General features: G+C 40.6%; 1 protein-coding gene across 6 annotated transcripts in view; it reads left to right on the forward strand.

Moving 5' to 3' along the window:
* The window catches only part of LOC143426346 (uncharacterized), a 130,181-nt gene that overhangs the window by 38,665 nt on the left and 72,492 nt on the right, over positions 1-19,024 (forward strand). For all 6 annotated transcript variants that reach the window (XM_076899742.1, XM_076899741.1, XM_076899743.1 and 3 more), the window contains one exon: positions 10,790-11,809. In XM_076899742.1, the coding sequence (XP_076755857.1) occupies positions 10,790-11,809 (1,020 nt within the window). The remainder of the gene's footprint in view (positions 1-10,789; positions 11,810-19,024) is intronic.

Below are 19,024 nucleotides of genomic sequence, written 5' to 3' on the forward strand. Positions count from 1 at the left end.
TAAACAGTTGCTAATGACACTGAAAGGGGTTACACGAGGCTATAGTTGTCACGTTGCCGACCGAACCAGTCTTTTGCTTAAAATTGTCATTACGACAGAAAATTTGTATCAATATTCAGTTTCTTTCTACCCTGTTGCATATGCACAGTGAGAAAAATACGTGCTCAGATATATTTTGTTAAATGTGCTTTCCGAGTGAATTGTAAAGTGTAACATTGGAAAAAATTATAGTAGAGGTTTTCTCGCGTTTACGAGTCAAAAGTTCGATTCATTGGCGCTGATTCACGGAGAAAGTTGTTCAAACCGGAAATTGAAGGGGTCGCGAAACTCTTGAGGGCACAAGAAATATATAAAACGACAGTAAATAACGCTAAACTTTATTTCTATGTTATTATGATTAATGGATAAGCATTAAGAACAAAATTGGAGCAGGGGCAAAAAATTTGGTACATTTTTTGCATCTAAATTAACAATACGTATAATATTATTTACAGAGTACATAGAACACAGAATCACGTTTTCGTACATTTTAACTTCAGATGTGTTAAAAGTATAGCCACCCAGTAGTAGTTCCATGGTACCCTAAGGATCGTATTTATATTTATCCATCTCCAAATTTAGGCCTTTCACGCTTGACGCTGCGTGTGCTCAACGTTGCATTCTAACTGTAACTAACGAACCTTCTTCGTACTCAGGAGATTTCAGATTAGGGTGTTATTTCTTCTTCGTCAAGAAACACAAATTATTTTTTTACCTATTCGATACGATAGAGAATACAATGGCCAATAAGTAGCGATTTATATAGAATTTATTTAGGATTCTATAATTAAAATTTGCTCGTGCACAAGCTAAACAAATTCGATCCTGAAAATTAAGTTCACTTTCATTGAAATGATCGTCAATCAGGATTAGATGCAGCGTGCATTGCCTCTGAATTTCATACGATTTGAAAATCGCGTTGCAAGAGGGAGGCACCAGTGCCATCCTTTTCATCGCAGTTTTCCTTTTGTCTGCTCCTCCTGACGATTGTATCGTTGAGGGATATACGAAGAGAGCGAAGAAGCGCATCGCTCTCACGATTTATAGCAGAGGTAGTCGAGAGGCGTCGCATTCGTCGAAATATTCGCGAAATTCGCCAATTAACTCGCTCGCGGCGGGCGTAATGTGTAACAGGAAGTGAGATGGAGACTCGAGAAGGTGGCCGCGAATTTTCCTCGGTCGGTAACTCTAGGTGCGCACCACGCGGACCGCAGAGCGATAATAGACGCTGTGCTTAATTGCATTTTATGCCATCGTAAAATGCTACGATCCCGGTGTCGAAGAGAGGAATGAAAGCGGAGCAAATGCGGTGAGCCGCAGGCCCCTGTAACGTAAAACCGTGCGCTGGGACAGAAGCCGAGAAAAGAACCCGACCAACACAGGCCGTTCGAAAAACCGTTCGCGTATATAATTTCTGTTCTCGAAAAATGCTGGTTCTATCTCGGATGAAATATTCTAGTATAACACGTTTCCCGCCGGTCGCACGAAATTACGTTCCTTTTTATATCTTTCTTGCATATCGCAAGAGGACGCGCGCGTAAAACAACACCGCCGCTGTTCAAATAAAAAATTTAACTCGAGCACGACCAAATTTCGCATCGCACGCGCACCCGTGATCCTTAACTTTTTACAGTGCTATATCGAGCTGCACTCGTTGGACATTCAATCGTGAACAATGCGTCTACTATGCAAAGTATTTATTTTACACGATCCCATTCGTGAATGTTACTGATAATAAAAATACGCGCGTCCTGGTCTTTATGATCGTGTTGGAGAAGGTGGGTCTGTAGGCGTCCACAATCAATCAGACTTCCTTCCGCCACCCAACTTCCTAGCTCTGCACAGTACGTACATAAACGCGTGAAGCATTTTCTAAAAAAATGGGTACATGTTTATACAATTATCCCGATCAATGCAAAGTTCCAATTTTTCAATAAGCATTTGGCTTAACCTATTCACTACCAATCACGAGTACACTCGTGGATGACAGAGAATGAGTTAATTCCAGAAGTTTCATAACACACACTTAAGTATGGCAACTTAAGTATGGCTAACCAGTTCGATTGTACGTTCAGTTTTACATTTACTAAATAGCGTTACTTTTTTTTGTTGCAACAGTTAAATCGTTGATATCTGTTTGCAAGAAAAGAAAGTTTATCAGCTTAGTAAATCTATATAAAAGTGTTGCAATTACCATAACGAAACGACTTTCGAAACGTTGATTCGCGAACACTTTTTCTGGCATATGCTCCTCGGCCAACGTTAATGTACCTTTCGAATACCTTATTCGTTATCCGTCTAATCTTTACCAATACAGGCTTAATCAAATTTTTACTTCGGAGCAATCGATTGTTAGCGAATTTAGCTACTTTTTTATGTTTCTATGTTATCTAACGTAATACGCAATCAACGAGGAGAATCAGCCAACTCGAAAATTCTGTTTTAATGAAACTTTGTGCGGGTACACGTGGAGCATAATGAAGTGTGCAGGAAACAATTTCTTTCAGCAGGGAATTACTTTGGAAAGATTCAATTTTGCGGTGAGAAAGATTATGTCCATATATCAGTTGAACTCGAGTTCGCGTTTACACGAGACAAAGGTAACCCAGTTTTAAGTGGTCGATAGCTAGAGTACTAATTCTGTACAGTTTTAACGTCACCTCGCGCAAACCGCACGCATTTATTACCGCGACGTTAAAAATCCAACTCGAAGCTTGCGAGAAGTTGAACGAACCTGGAGTTCTCGTTCGAGATTCGGCAAAAAGTGTTTCGAGTAAAATATAATTGATTCGCGTTAGCAAAATGGTTTCAGATTACCGAAGTTTATGCGATACGAATAGGAAGAAACTTGATTAACTCGGACAAGCCTCCGTGTACTTCATTATGCTCTACATATGCGGAAAGTTTCGTATTAAAATCGGAATACGAACGGGTGACTTTCTTTTTTTAGAAAATGTTACGCTGCACTGGCATGAAAAATGATCGGCTCGTTCATCAGCCCCGTGCCGTCCGAATGTAACCCCAAAAAATTGCCGCATTCCGTACGATCACGAAACGAGAGCAAACGAGCGCATTTAATATCCAACTTTATTGCCGGAATTAACATGAGAGCGTAACACAGAACGCCGTATCGCGTTCCGGCCGCGACTAACAGGAAAGAAAGCGGATCTCCGCATTTTTATGAAAATGTATGCACGTAGCGGCGGATTTGCGGTGTTCACCAGCCGGCCTCGAGGATCCACGCTTCTGTTTCGTCCATTAAAACGATACGGCATTATTTCACGTCATTTCTACGAAAATTTAACATCTCAATTGCATCATAGGTCTCGTTCTCATTCTACAAGAGCAGAAATAAGTTATCTGTTTCTCAAACGATTTGAAGTGAGCTATTTGTAGCGTCAATCATAAAGTCATCGACATTTTTCATGGTCTATCTATAGCAGGAATACGTAGAGATTACTTCGGTACGGAGGTTTGTCTCGAGGCAAGTTTGGAATTGCAATTAGTTTACATCAGTGATTCATACGTTTCCAGGGACTCTTATTTAATAAGATTTAACGTATGCGGGGCTTTTTTAAGAGCGTGATTTCACGTCGCTCATAAATCTTGCAGTTATTCGTAAACTGTTAGAGTAATTCAGAGGATACCCAATGATAACTGTGAATACATTTCATAACGTGGACGTAGCTGTAATACTCGACAGCGAGAATGACTGAAAAATTCGAAGCTAGCTTTCAAGCTGATTAAAAGCTCTTCGCTGGAATTTTTCAGTAAATTACACGGTAATTGAAAGTTTCAAACACGATGAAGGTTTAACAATTTTTTTTTTTTAAATCTAAAAATAATCTCGTTCATACATCTCTCTTTATCATACCACCGAATAAAGGGGGCATGTTACGTGCTATTAGACGCAAGCAGATTAACTTCAAACTCATTCGATAAAAGCACAGAGGGACGCGTTAATACCACTAAATTTTTCCCTCTGCAACTTCCCTCTATCTCGAAATAAGCGAGGAACATAACCCGCCTGAAATGCGTGACTCACCCTGTATGTCATTTAGCCATGAACATATTTAACTCGTGTGTAATACCAAGCCTTTTCTTTGAACGTTCCCTGCTAAGGAAAGGGGTTGGTAATGTAACCCTCTTCAGTTGCACCCTCGTTACAATTAACTTTATATTTTCGTTATTTTCTTCTGGAAGGAATTTTTTCAGAATATTGTAGTAATCATTTCAAGGGAAATTCTCAAAATATGGCGGATGTATAAAAATGTAATTCTTAAAGAACTCGAACTCTGAACCCTTGATGAGCCGGGTAGAGACACAACAGTGTTAATGTGAAATCTGCGTGACATCTACGAGCGTCGGTTAAGCGCGATATCGGCTCGCGATGCAACAAGTTGAATGGATTTGTAGAAAAAGGAAAAGGTTAAGCGAGTTCAAAGTGGAGGTCAGTGAGCGGGATATAAATGGTCGAAAATCGTTGACGACACGCCAGCTTTAAAGATTGATACGAACCATCGCGTCCAACGGGGATAAAGCGATCATTCAGCTTTATAAAAAGATGCAGACCTTGCCTCTACCATGAGGCACGGATTTGTTCGACGGATAAAAATGTCTGCGCATTAATGTTGTGATAAAGCATTCTGTGAAACAGTACTATATCGGGTGACACGATACTGCGAAGAGGCCGTAAAGAAATGTGCTTAACACGAGCTTATGATAACTGCGATTATCACTCGAAAGTATAGCATATATGTATATTTGTAATAGTAACAATCGGAAAGAACTATTGTTCCATTGACCTCCATTTTCAAATTAATATTGGATATCGGTTTTTCATTTAATTTTTTCTCCACTAATATAAAAGATAGTATAGGGTCGCGACACTGTTACAATTGAGCAGGTGATGACTCTGCGTGTAAAAATAAATATCAACATTAACTCTCTAGAGACCCCGTCGAGATCTCTTATCAGATACTTAAAGCATGATAAATACGACTTATCAAACAGAAGAAAAATGGTTTCTATACAAAGTTGCTGAACTACAAACAACAAATAAAAAGGGGCCATTAATGGAAATAATTCCTGGAAGGACTTTGTTGTGTCGGGTATCGTATTATTCAAATATTAGTAAGAGTCTGAGTTGGGCGTGTCGACGATATCGACATTTATAACCGTAGGGTAATTTCCAACCCTCGATATCGGAGGTTTATATCCTCGATAAGGCTTTTGATCGCATCAGAAGTTTGTCAACGAAAACAATACTGATTGAAACCGTGTTTCAGCTCGATGAAAGCTGAATCGTTCGTATCGCGTGGAGTGAAATTTTCGCGAAAAAAATCGCGTGGAAGGCCTTACCAGCAGCGATGCTGACGGTCAGGGCCGATGAGCATCGGTTCAACGATCGTTCCGCGAGCGAGTCTTGATTTATGCGCGCACCACCTACATAATTCATATTACTTAGATACAGTAACAGTTCGAAGGCAGAAAAGCTTCGCAGCAGGAAGTTTCGCTAGCGAGCTGGCCCGCTTTCTTTTCGTTCGCCTAACGAATGAGCCGATTTGAATAAATCACTCTGATTACTGATACTCGATCCACGTACCAGACGCGATCGTTCATCTTCCCAAGTAGCGCCTCCCTTTTTTCTCTTTTCAGAACTCCAACGCTCCGTTGCTTTCCATATTGCGATTTCATCTGAACACGTTCAAGTTGAAATTAAATGGCACGCCTGATAAATTGATTTTAACACGACTCGGCGATATCGGCTGGAAAGAAGAAAGTTTTTATACGATTCGGATTGGAATATTCTTCTCTCTCGCAACTTTTGAGCCCAACTAGAATTTCATAAGCAATTTCATTCATTTTTAGCGACCCCGAGACTTGGGCTAGTTTGTCTGAAATAGGCAGAAGCAAAACAATTTAAATCTAAGTCCTTCGCAGGAAAGAAAATTCTCACATTATTTCTGTAATCGAACGAACTCGGTGTAATTACGAACAGGATTGTTTATCTAAAAAGTAACGAAAATGAATTTGGATAGACCCCAAATATAGCTCTGCAAAGTTGTTTTCACCAATGTGTTCCCAGCACCTCGAATCCATAATGAATCACACGGATATCGTAAAAGTTAAACGCGCTAAAACAGCACGTCCGGGTTTAGCAAGATTGATCGAAATTCCCAACCCTAACTAAAACCTCCCTCGCCATGAGTCGCGTCTCGTGACTAATCCCGAATTACATTTCGTATGGAACAAATTAAAAGTAATTCGTACGGCCAACCAACCTATCGATCGGTCGAAACACGTCCGTGTGCTCCGATGGTGTGTACATATCCATGGAACAACCGGCTGTCACGCCCGTTTTCTAGGGGGTCCCAATCGATAATAGTTCGTTCAGCGCCACCCACGAATTTCCACGAACTGCTGCGTCAACATCATTTCTTTTTTTTCACGCGATTTCGCCTACTTACGTATACGCAACACCATTAGACAGAACTAAATGGTATTAACCGGTGTAGCAGGTGTGGCGCGTGTCTGCTCGGTGACTGGAGGTGATTAAACGATCTTTCGATTATGTTTAGCTGCTTAAGCGCTTTCAGGACGCGCGTCACGTGAATATCGAACGTGTGATTCAATTGCAGAAATATGGGATGTTTGTGTTCATAAAAGTAGAGGATCATCCTGAAAGTAGTATATCGTGCAGAAAAACACAAAAGTTGGCGAGTTCGGAACAGTTGTTCGACGGTTACCACGGAACTCGATGGGGAAGGAAAGCGATAGAGGGTGTCATAAATTAGGTCCCTTTCTCCTACTGCGTCCGTAGCTCTAAGGGTTCGAGTGTTTTGCTATTGTGACGTAAGACCCACCAGGACCCGACCAGTCTCTCCTTCTCGAACAGTTTTCTAAGACTTTCCAGGAACATGTCACAGGAAGCTACGTACAAATAATATAGAATAAAGGGGACTGGTGTTAACACAACCGTCTATTGTCCAACCGCTGTTGCATTACCCTGGCGCGTGTAATCCAATATTTCCGTGTAATTTAAACTGTTCTCGTCTGTGCAGTACATTGCACGATGAAGAGGTAATTTCTCACCGTGATGTTAGCACGTTCTCTCGTTGCAAAATGGTTCTTTCGTTTAAACGATGCTTTAGCGTATCGTTTAAATGGTTTTAGAGATTTCTGCCATTCTTAACGACCATTCTCATTGTACGATGCGAGACCTCCTTTGGTTTCGAACGGAAATGTTGGCGACATGATCCAACAACTTTTAAAATAGCAAAAATTTCATATCAAGTTTCTTTAACTGCATATTTGGGACAGCTCTCTAAAATATAAAAGAAGTAGAGAAGTAGTAAAGAAGAGTATAATCGTATGGGTTTTCTTTTATCTAAACTGTTTCTTTCTCTCTCGAAGAAAAATTGCGGCAAGTGTATTATCAAAATATATTGCAAACGCGAGGTTCGACTCGTTAATAAACATGAAAATCGCTCATCCTCTGTGCAGCGAATGATTAATAGGAAGGCATTTCGCAGTCCATTCATTAACGAGGGAACGAAAACAAAAAGCCCCAGCGTAACGGTGTAAACGTTAATAATGGTGATTTGATAGATGACCGTTTGGCAAAACGGTTATCCATCATTTCGCGTTTCTGTCGGCTTTCGATACCTCGTGCACGATCGATCCATTCTTGAACGAATCACTTCCATTGGCAAAGAACAGGAATCGCATTAGGGAATTGATTCTGATTACACGTTACAACCCGTTCGATCACAGTCTTTGCAACAATGTTCTAGGAAACGGGGCATTTAATAGCGGATAGACGTTGAATAATCCATGACTAAACTTATTCCCGTCACGATTTGCCCGTCCGTAAGAAACGGCTGTTAACACTGTCAGCTCATTTTCATGCAGATTAGGATTGTGTCACCGTTCGATTTTCAGTCGGCTATTTTGACCGTTTAAGACGACGGATCACCGTGCGAAACTTGCAAATACAGCGAATTAATTATGTCTCTTCGGACTCGATCGTCCCGACTTCTCTTTCATCTCTCCGCAGCGCGTATTCACCCCACCACTGTTAACGTATCGATCGCATAAAATGCTCCAGATACGATATCTTTATTTCGCGGAAGAAAACAAGATAGGACATTTTAATTCACTTTCTAATTACTAATTACACCCGTGTCTATATTTCTTTGAATATCGCTTTATCCGCTCGCGTTGCGCGCATACGAACATACGCGATTACATTGCCAAGCAGCTAGCCGATACTAATTAACGACACGATCGATCTTCGGGTCGAAGTCAGAAAGTGTGACGAATAAAATAATTTAATCGACCCGTTCCAACGTGACATTCCGAGTAGATATCGTTCGCATCGCGAAATTACTCCTTCTGTCCCGTCGATCGATCGGGCTCGCAAAGTCCGGATTACTTCCGAAAGTTCACCGCGGGACGAGAACGACGGAAATAGTCCCGAGAAGGAAGAAAGTCAGGCCGATCGGAGGACGCGCGGTGGCTGGAGGAGATTAATGACGGGAAAAGGGCGGCGGTGGAGTCACTCGCGTGGACGGGAGACCGAAATCGAGAAGCTCGGGACGCTGAGGCTTTGGGAAAATAGAAGGAGCACCAGTTGGGGTGACGAACGGGGTGGGATGGAAACCTACGCAAGACGTGTCGCACCAGGTCAACGCACTTGCATTCAGGGACGCACTTTCGCGGTTATGCTGAGTGGCTCGCTGGAAGCAAGCCATCTCGGCGCACGGTGTACACCGATAATCATGGTGCGGCTTAAATATTGCATAATTATCTTTAACCCTTTCCACTGGTATTTGTTTTGGAGATCGTTTTTCACATTCGTTCAGGGTGAGAGCATTTTTCTGGGGACGTCGTATTACATGTCGGTTGAGTAGGAAAAATTAATTCACATTTCGGTCTGCAATTAAACGAATATGATTTGTTTTATATTTCAGACAGAACGAAGTTGAAGTGTTTAATAATATTTAATTGAGTGGGTTGACGTTGACGCTGGAGAATGAACAGAGGAGGGAAACTGCGTTTGAAACATGCAAATGTTGACAGAGCTGGTATCTGATGTGCTGTTTTCATCACAAGTTTAACGTCTCCTCGTAAAATTCCCTTGCGCGCTGGAGAATCTGTTGTCCTTCCACCTGTTGTATTAAACGAGGATTCCTTTATGAGAAACATCTATTGTTGTTCCTTAGCGTTCCTAATTGTATTAGATTTCCAGCGTTGCGCGTGCGATATTACATCAGGCGGCAGACCAGCAATATAATGATTATAATTACGTAATTTCACATCGTGGCCTGTTTCGGGTCATATGAATCATAGCCATCGTAGCTGATTCATGTGCTGCAAATAGTCGTTGCGCTTGGAAATCAGCGACAAAAAATCAACAAGCGGGCCTGATATTATTCACAATCGATACGATAAGAGACAAACGTAATAGTATATTTTAGATCGCGAATTTTCTAGACAATCGAATGAGTCAGACAGACCCTCGTATGTTTTAATTGTCCCGTTGTACGAAACTGACAGCTTCGGATATTCGTTTAAGTATCATTAGTGATCGGAGCATTTTTGTATAAAGTGCCTGTATCACAGTGACAATGACAGTTCAACACTATACAAAAAATGCGATATTATCATTTATTAGCGTCACTTAAAAAAGAAAAGTAATTTTCAGAAAGATTAAAGAATCCTCTTATATACAAAATTTACATATTTCCGATACATACTCGGACAAATTGAGTTAGACTTCTGTCCGGCTATAAACTGCGATTATAATCGTAGAATGAATCATACAATTGTAGTAGGTTACGTCTCTTCCTCAATTATAATTGGAAATAATCAGGAGAGGAAGACGTTTAATGATTTAACGAGATTCCACTTTCTATGACTCCGTCGTTTTTTTCCCGTACCTTAACGATACGGTTACAAAAAGCGCAGTTGCGCTTTTTATTTAATTAGGGTCGTTAACGACACATTGCGAGAGGACGTATTTTATTAAATTATCTTTAACCTTGTTTCACCATGTATTTTTACGTAAAACGATCCATAGAAGTGCAAATACTATTTTACGTATATATCCTGACATCTTCTTTTCTTTTTATTTTTTATCTTACTACGTGTCTCTTACTCGACTCAACAAACCATGCATACGTTCCCTAGGACACATTTCAGTCACGTCCATTGAAAACTATGGGTGACTACGCATGTGTCTGTGTTTCGCATATTAATTCGAAATACCGAAATCGAGGCATTCTTCTCTCGCGCCTCTAACAATCCCTTCAGAATCTCCATATATCTCCATCATCCCCTTTCGCCATAAGAGTTCATACGAAATTCTCATTATCATAATATACAAGATGTTCGCAAACTGTCGATAGGAAATTTGAGAGGTAACTTTGTAACCCAGATAATAAAAATTAAAAGACAAATTGAGATGATGCACGTATACGCGCGCTAATGATAAGAGTCATCTAAGGCATGCGTCACTCGATGCAGTCGACCATTCAGTGGACTCTTATCATTAGTAAATATGTATCTTCAAGGCAGATTTTCAAGATCCTCTTCTCGATAACAAAGCATCGTACATTATTTGATTATCCTCTATCTTCATCCTATTTCGGCTTCTAAAATTGTCTAATCGACTTCCAAATATTCGACGATAAGATCGCGATAGTATGACTTCGTAGCTAAGAGCAAGTATTTATTCACGTTGCAGACGGATTCAAACGCGCGCACCAGATCCTGCTGCAGTGGGCGAAGCAGGCAGGTTCGAAGGACAACATCACCGTGGTCGTGGTCCTGTTAACGCCAGCCAGTGCGATCGCAGCTAGGCCTCTGCACGCCCATCCGTACCACAGTTTACAAGTGAATGATATACTCGAGAAGATGAACTCGAAGGACAAACCGATGTTCCTGGGCATCGACGACGCGCACAACGCGATCAACTCGAACATCCTGAAGCAGTCGATGATCGGGCAGGAGCCGCGCGACCACGAGGACGACGGTATACTCGCCGCCAGCAATGGCAAACACGAGAACGGCGACGCCGATTACGATTACTCGGACCTGGGCCCCGAGACGGACGTCGACGCCATCGACGACGTCGTCGCGATGCCCGTGAAGAATCTCTCCTACGATTTTTACAAGGACACCGACTCCGTGCACCACGAGGACGTGGTCGCGATGCCCGTCAAGAACCTCTCCTACGAGTTTTACAAAGACACCGAACCCGCGCACGATCACGACGATAACGACGACGACGACGACGACCAACCTGACAACGTGACGAACGTACTGGACAACATGGACCTCGACGAGTCGGGCAACGCGAACATCAACGTGAACGCGAACGTGATGCACGAATCGATCGCCGCGAACAATCTGCATGAGAACGACGAGGACGACGACGAGGACGAGGAGGACGATGACGAGGACGAGGACGAGGACGACAACGACAACAACGTACGCGAGGATAATGAGATTCGTCAGGATCTCGATGTATCCGGGGAGGTCACGGTGTCCGAGACTGTCCATCAGGGCGAGGAGGCCGAAGCGCATGTTCGCGAGGTGATTCGCGAGGAAATGGACAACAAGGTACGCGAACAACTCGAGGGGAACACGGACGACGAAGAGACGCAGGTGAAAATGGACGATTACGCGGACGACGCGGTGGACGTCGTCGACGAGGCAGCACCCTTGGACTATGACGAGTCGCCACCCTCGCCGCAAGCTAACAGTAAGTCTGAACAGCAAACTAAACCGCGTTTCTGTCGACGACCCGTTTCATCCTGGGTAGCCAGGTGCGTGTTGTTCGTCGGGAAATTCGTATTCCTCAGTTTCATCTCGGTATACGACTTCTCCAGTTTCTAAAACGATCGACGGGTTTTAGTCGCGTTCAAGCACATGATTTGGTGTCTATGGGGGGATGGGGTGATATTGATAGGGTTTGGGGATCGTATACGCAGCCACGCACGCTTTCTTTCTTGACGGCTAATTGGGGTGTTTGTCGAGTGTTGTGGGGTGTTTTGCGTGATGGGTAGTGGAATCGAATTGAAGGCTGTTCTTTGTGAAAATAACTTTTTTTTTGTACAAAGGTATATGTTGTAGATTAGTACGTCAATTGTCATGAAGTTGATGGTAATTAATCGAACTAACGTAATTAAACTACAATTAACAACTTAAATAATATACGAATGAAGTATTGCATTCCTATTGTATATACATTTCTGGAAAATAGAGTACTGGTATTTAGTTATGCGATAGCAAAGTATAGATTTACTTTTTTTTTATCTTAGCTTTGAAATCATTAGTAGTTAAAAATGTAAATCCTCTTATCGCAATATGCAGAGTCCATTACGAACGATTTTTTTTTCATTCCAGTTTTAAGTGAACATAAAACATATATTTTTATTGACCTGTTTCTGATACATCTACAACTGTGTAGTATTAATATAAAAGGCAATTCACGAGTACAAAAGTCTACCTGTATAGCTTTTAGATAATTAGAGAAATACTATTTTTAGTACTTGTTTGTATAAAGTTATGACCATATTTTTAATTTTTATTTTCACGTTGAATCGCCTCTCGTTGATTGGATTCTTCTACAGAGAAACAAATACTTTGCGGTCTGTATAAAATAAAAATTGAATTTTTAATTCAACAATTCGAACTGATAGATATTTTAAAACTTAAATACAGGACACACTTTGCGCACGTGTGCTGGTGTTCTCAAATAATATTCAGATATTTAACGTTTCCGATAAGAAATTTATTTGAAAACATACATAAGTATTTACTAGTACTTGACATATCGGTAGCAAATAAATATTTGCAAAATATTTGTTTTTCCCCCGCAGAACACCCCTTACATATACACATACGCATGCAGTTCACGAAGATAAGATTAAATAGCTTAAAAGAATATTGCATTGAGCGGGTAAAGACGGGCTACAGCTTTTAAATCCGTGTGAAAGACTGATCCAAGCGTAACCAGTAATTTTAAGATATCAGCTATACAGATTAATGGGGTTTATTGCTCGTGTTCAAGTTTAAAAGGGAAATAAAAGCAACTTTTATCGCTACTTTCGGGAAGAAAGCAGCCAGTTCATTTTCTGATAACGCTGGAACGCCTTCCGTGGCGTTAGTCTGGTCTGCCCGTTTCAAATGATTGGATTTTGGTAATTCAGAGAAACCGGTTCGAAAGAGGGTCAATACTGTCGGGTATTTTCGGAGATCGTTACGTGAAACTTGCGTTTTCTTACGCAGCATCGAAGTATCGGGAGGAATGCAATATTGACCAGTGTTTTAAAGGCTTTCATGCACATTTTCAGGTATGCTGTAGATCAATTAGACTGTAATATAACTACTGCTATTAGGATACTTTTAAGTAATCCGAAATTCTCTTTCGTAATGATGAAATATCCGATTTAACTCACGTTTAGAAGTAATAATCCATAAAAGTGGTTATCAAAGTTTCCACGGAAGATGACCTAATTCGAATATTCAGAATTTAATAAAAGTTTATCTAGAGAACACTTTTTAAAGAGGAAGCTAAACTTTGCCGTGCTAAAGTTAATCCTTAAAATTTCCGCGGTTTCTTAGATATGCATCCTTCGATTCAAGCTTCAAACTTCTGTCGAAATTCACATAAAACAAATAAAATGTACAATCACTTACACTTTGAATGTTTCCATTGAAAATGTCTACTTTCTTCAAACTAAGAACCGTAGTTTAAATTAACTTCGACTTAACACTTTGACCACGACGTACAGCTGAACGATATTAGACGTCACCTGACCAACGGTTCAAGGAACAGTGAAGAAAATGTAAACTTCGCTTAAGCGTACTGTGATTTCCTCCCTACTGTTTGCGTTTAAATTTCTTCGGGCAAAACTCGCGCTAAAGTCGCCTGTGTGTCGATCTGAAAAATTCTACGTAGAAAATTGAGCATGGCGCACACGGGCTACCTTTTTGTCCGGGAATACGTACATGACCACATATTAATAATTTATGTCATAGTTTACGTCATACAGTAGAGGTTTAAATTTAGAATAGAACTAAAAATGGCAAGTGCCCTTCTGAACGGTAACGCGCGCGTTGCAACATGTATCGATGTAGGAGATACATAGAAGGCCATATCGAAAGTGCCCGTTGCAAGTTATGGACGTTTAATCCACTGTCCTCTATACCTCTTCTTCTTCTTCTTCCTCTTGCCTAATTACAACTGCGCAAATTACTGCGATCTCTTCGTAGCGTACGGTGGAATTAATGACGATGATATTGGAAACGAACAGGTTTGCCGTCACATAAAAAGCGCGCACAGTTTTAGCGGTAAAATTGTCTGTTCGAATTACGCGTGCGACAATAGCGCGAAACTGTCTTGTAGATTGTAGTCAGTGGGCAACTAGCCTAGGACACGGGTTTAGTTAGCTCAAGGCCAATTTCCGTCTCGCTCTCTTTTGCTTAGCAGTTCAATCCACCGAACGAGTCAGAGGTAGACGAAAGACGGCCTTGGACGGCCTAAATTCGTGCCTCGTATTTTGGTATTCAATATTTCAACGCGCTCGGAAACCGCAAAACCTCCTTGCCTCTGCCACAAATTATTCAGGCGCAGGTACACATCCGATTCGGTGATTATAGGCTCGGAATTTTTTACACCGCAGAGAATTCACAGACTTCAAGTGCTTTTTACCAATTTATTTCAGAGGAACGAAAGGAGATACAGTGTTGTAATAAAATAAGAAAATCAAGAATAAGAAGACTGTATTCGTAGCGTAGTTTTAGGGAGAAACGACTTTGAAAATTTTCGCTGTATCAGTGTGCAGTCATGCATCGAAGAACTTTCAAAACCTTTTTCTCAAATACCATGCTTCGAACACTATTTTGTTATTCTTCATTTTCGTTTTATTTTTCCATCTAGAAGCGTCCTTTAGCATTATTCCCAGAAGTAGTCGAACATAGTATATTTACCAAAGCTTTCAACACGTATTCGTTCGTATTTTTGTCTGTTTACATTATTTACTTCCTTCCATTTTACCAAATATCTTTCTCAGGAATACTTTACACAATTGGAAGGCGTAAAAACATCTGAGAATTCAGTGTTTTCTACTCTGCAGATGAGTAATGAATAATCCGAGCTGTTCAATGGAATTGTTTAACGAAACCCACTTCTAACTGAAGCAAACAATTTTGCATTTAACACGACGTAATATAAGTATATAGGAATGGAATAGTTTTCGAGAAAATAGACTAATTTCAGTAGAGATAATACAATAGAAACAGTAGTGGATTGAAGGAAGGGCGGCCATTACTGTCGTCGATAAAAGCGTTCTCTCGCTAGTATTATCATGGTATCAAATTTGGTCTAACTCGTTTTGGATAAAGGGTACGATATTATACCTGTTCGAGCCATAAATATGAATGTCAAACGTGGGACGGTCGAACTGTTACACGTTCGTTCTATCGTTCAGGAACCCGGCCCACTTTCCGCTGCACTTCGACTTTCACCACCTTGTGCCAGTCACTGCACTTCCTGCACTGATTGTCATCCGCCTCGCAGAATTACTTGTCAGTCTTCTTCTTAAACTAGAATCTTCCTTATCTATTTCTTTTTTGTCTCTCGTATCCGTCGAACGACTATGCATTGCTTCAACTCTTCATTATTAAGCATATAAACGATACTCTTTAGCACCATGTAATAATAAGTATGCACTTTACTATGGTATTCGTATTGAAAGGCGCTCAATCTGGAAGTACAATACAGTAAAATATGATATTTCTAGTTTTCTCACTTAGGCTTACAAATAAGGTACTTGTGCGTAGTTGGGTTTTAGCTTTATGTAATATCTATTAGTTTTAAGTACATCAGTTATAGTAAGCTTATTAAAATACAAGCATATAGCAGCTACAATTAAGTATTGACATATATATTCATACATTTCAATGAGATGGTTTACATCGCATTTTACATTCCATTTTCACGGTATTAATTTTTCGTAATTACCTGAAAATATTATCATGTAATGAAAATTTTAATGTACGTAGCATATCTATTGATTAATGAGTATGTGCATAAATTCTATAATAAATGCAATGATATGCTAGTAATTTTTGTAGCCACTGTATGCGTCATAGTAAAATGAACTGAACTACTTACATTTTAATGCCTTTTATTTGATGAGTTCAGTTGGAGGGAAGTTTTTCTGGCCTATACATTTGCATGCTATACATTTAATGTAACAACGAAATATAAAGTACTTCAAGACTATAAATAAAGAAGATTTGAGCAAACAATATTTGAAAGTGCTCTATTTCGCCTACTTGCCTTATTGGGATCAGTTTGGACTTCAAATCGACTTTTGTTTTCTAGTAAATTGAATTTGAAATTTTCTGCAAGACATACATGCATTTAACCGTCTTCTCTTGAAGATCTTTATTGAAATATATTACTTATATAGAAGTTATTCGAATGATCATTTCACCCCAATAAAAAATGTTATATGCATGTATGCTTAAACAAATTTTTAAATTCAATTCTCTCAGGAAATTATCATACATTTTTGAATTTATCTTTGCATGTAAAGTAACGTCCTGCCCAACTCTGTAAAAAATCCTATAAGGGTGATGCTTAAGAGGAATGAAACGATGAATATTTTCGTTCGCGGTGCAACAGGAAAGGCGTTACTGACTGTTTTCTTCGAAGCACAGCACGATATTAAAAAAGGAGAACCGTCACGACACTTACGTGCCAAAGAAGCCACGTATGCTGTTCATGTATGCGCGCAGTTATTCACTGTACCACGCCCCTCTTTTTCCATCTATCTAAATTTATCTGGGCATGCAGTCGCAAGGTCGTTTTACTCTTGTTGCGCCCTCCGCAAATTTTCCTAATATTTAATTATGTAGTCCTTGGTTACGATTTTCGTACTATCGAGGAATTTCTATCGCACTCCTCTTACTTTCATTCCTCTGCCTCTTTCCAAACCCGATATTTGGTAATCGTACAATTTCTTTAAAGAAATGGAACGTACATAGAAATTTTCTTCACCCTTCTAAATACCGTATACATTCTACATCGAATATTTAAATTTCTCATGACTGCATAAACACGGACGAACCGTTAACAATTTACCGAAAAGTTGTGCCGGAAGCTTGTACTATAAAATAGGAGGCATCAAAGATCGTATAAATTATTGGCGATAATCGTGTTGGTCGCACGCGCACGAAATCAGCACCGTCAAATTTGCCGCCAAACAGCAGAAGCATCTCGAATTGTCGTCAGTAGGTGCTTGAGAGTCGCAGCGCATTCCGATTGGCGGACGGGGAAACGGGCGTTGGCCAATGACGGTGCGTACCGCGTGGGCTGGCTGGAAGGGGGTTCCGGCAGTTGGACTCGAGCCCCGGACGATTGCGAGTGTGCGTCTCCTTTGATCTTGCTCGAACTGTGTTTTCGTTGCGCGTACGCGATCGGATTTGTGCATCGTGCGTTTCCATTCCCAAATCCACCGGCTATCTCGTTCTGGTACGTGCGCTGATAAGAGATCGTTGCCGAATCTCCTGTCGGATACAGAAGCGGACGGTGCCAGCGAGAGAGCGTTCTTTAAGGTACGTTAATCACGTCCACCATGAACGGTCTGCGGCGAATTTAAATTTGGAACGGATGCCGGCCGGCGTTGAATGTGCACCGGTCGATATTCTGTCATTCCTCGAATTCCTCAGTTGGTTTTCGAACTCGTTGCGTAGTGGAACAACGAGGAGGGTATTTCTTCTTATTCGTCGAGAAGTTGTCGTTACGTTACGATTGTTCGTAAAACCGTCCCGACGTTTTCTTGTTTGCCACGCGAGAGGGCCGTAGTTCGTCACGGGGCTTGGCTGGATTTCTCGGAAACGAATTCGAACGGTTTCGCGTTGATGTCTAGCCAACACCCGGTGCGAAATTCCTCGCGTTCGGGACCGATACGGTAGTTTTGTTTTTGGTTCCTCCTTTGTTATCGTCGCGTTACTTTGAACCCAATCCAATCTGTGCAGCCCCCTCGTCGATCCCCGAAGGTGGAACGTCTCTACGGTAGTGGTGTGCGTTTCTAAAATGATCGGTGAAAAAAAGTCTCGTTCCCCCTTGACGACAGCGTGGTGTACGTACCTACCTTTAGCTTATAGATAAAGCGCAGATGTTGCGTTTCATGGACGCGGTGCGATGTTTACGATATAGTGCAATTCTGAAATTCTACCATCCCGTAACATTTATTATTAACTTCCAGATCGTGGATGAAACCGTGAATTAATTTACTATTGGTATTTAAAAAACGGTTGCAAATTCAAATTCTACTTTTGACCTACTTGTATTCTGGCACTAGCATTTGATGTAATGTTTTGATTAATCCTGATGTTTCAAGCTTCCTAAAGTGTATGGTACGCGATCGTGCCGAGAATATAGACGATGATATTATTCTTCGTTGCTTGAAAGTGATTTGTAGTCTGAAATTATCTTTCGCTAACTGTTCTGCATTTTTATATCACGTTTATGTATCTATATCTCGTAGATATAAAAAGAACGAAGTAACGTAAAGTTGAAAAATTGACAGATCATTGTAGCATGTATACAAGCTTCGTGTAATTCAGCCAAAAGAGATTTTGCATCATATGATGTCGCGCACATTACGCATTAACAATTTTACGTATCTACTAGAACTTTGCATTACAGCAAGTTAAAAATAGAACCGAGCGTTTAACACCAGTATTCAATCGAAATTAAAAGAGTTCTGAATAAATTCAATTCTCATTTTGCATGCAACTAATGATAGTTTGACCCGAATGTGTCTAAAACAACGACGTGAAGTACGATAAATTTTCTTTCTTTAGTTCTGCATATTTAGTTCTGCATACAAAACTTTATAAGCGTGTTTTACATTTTCATCGCTTGAATATCTGTAGTCTTATAAAATGTAAAAGTTTC

The sequence above is a fragment of the Xylocopa sonorina genome, chromosome 8 (genome assembly GCF_050948175.1).
Source record: "Xylocopa sonorina isolate GNS202 chromosome 8, iyXylSono1_principal, whole genome shotgun sequence".
Taxonomy (NCBI): Eukaryota; Metazoa; Arthropoda; class Insecta; order Hymenoptera; family Apidae; genus Xylocopa; species Xylocopa sonorina.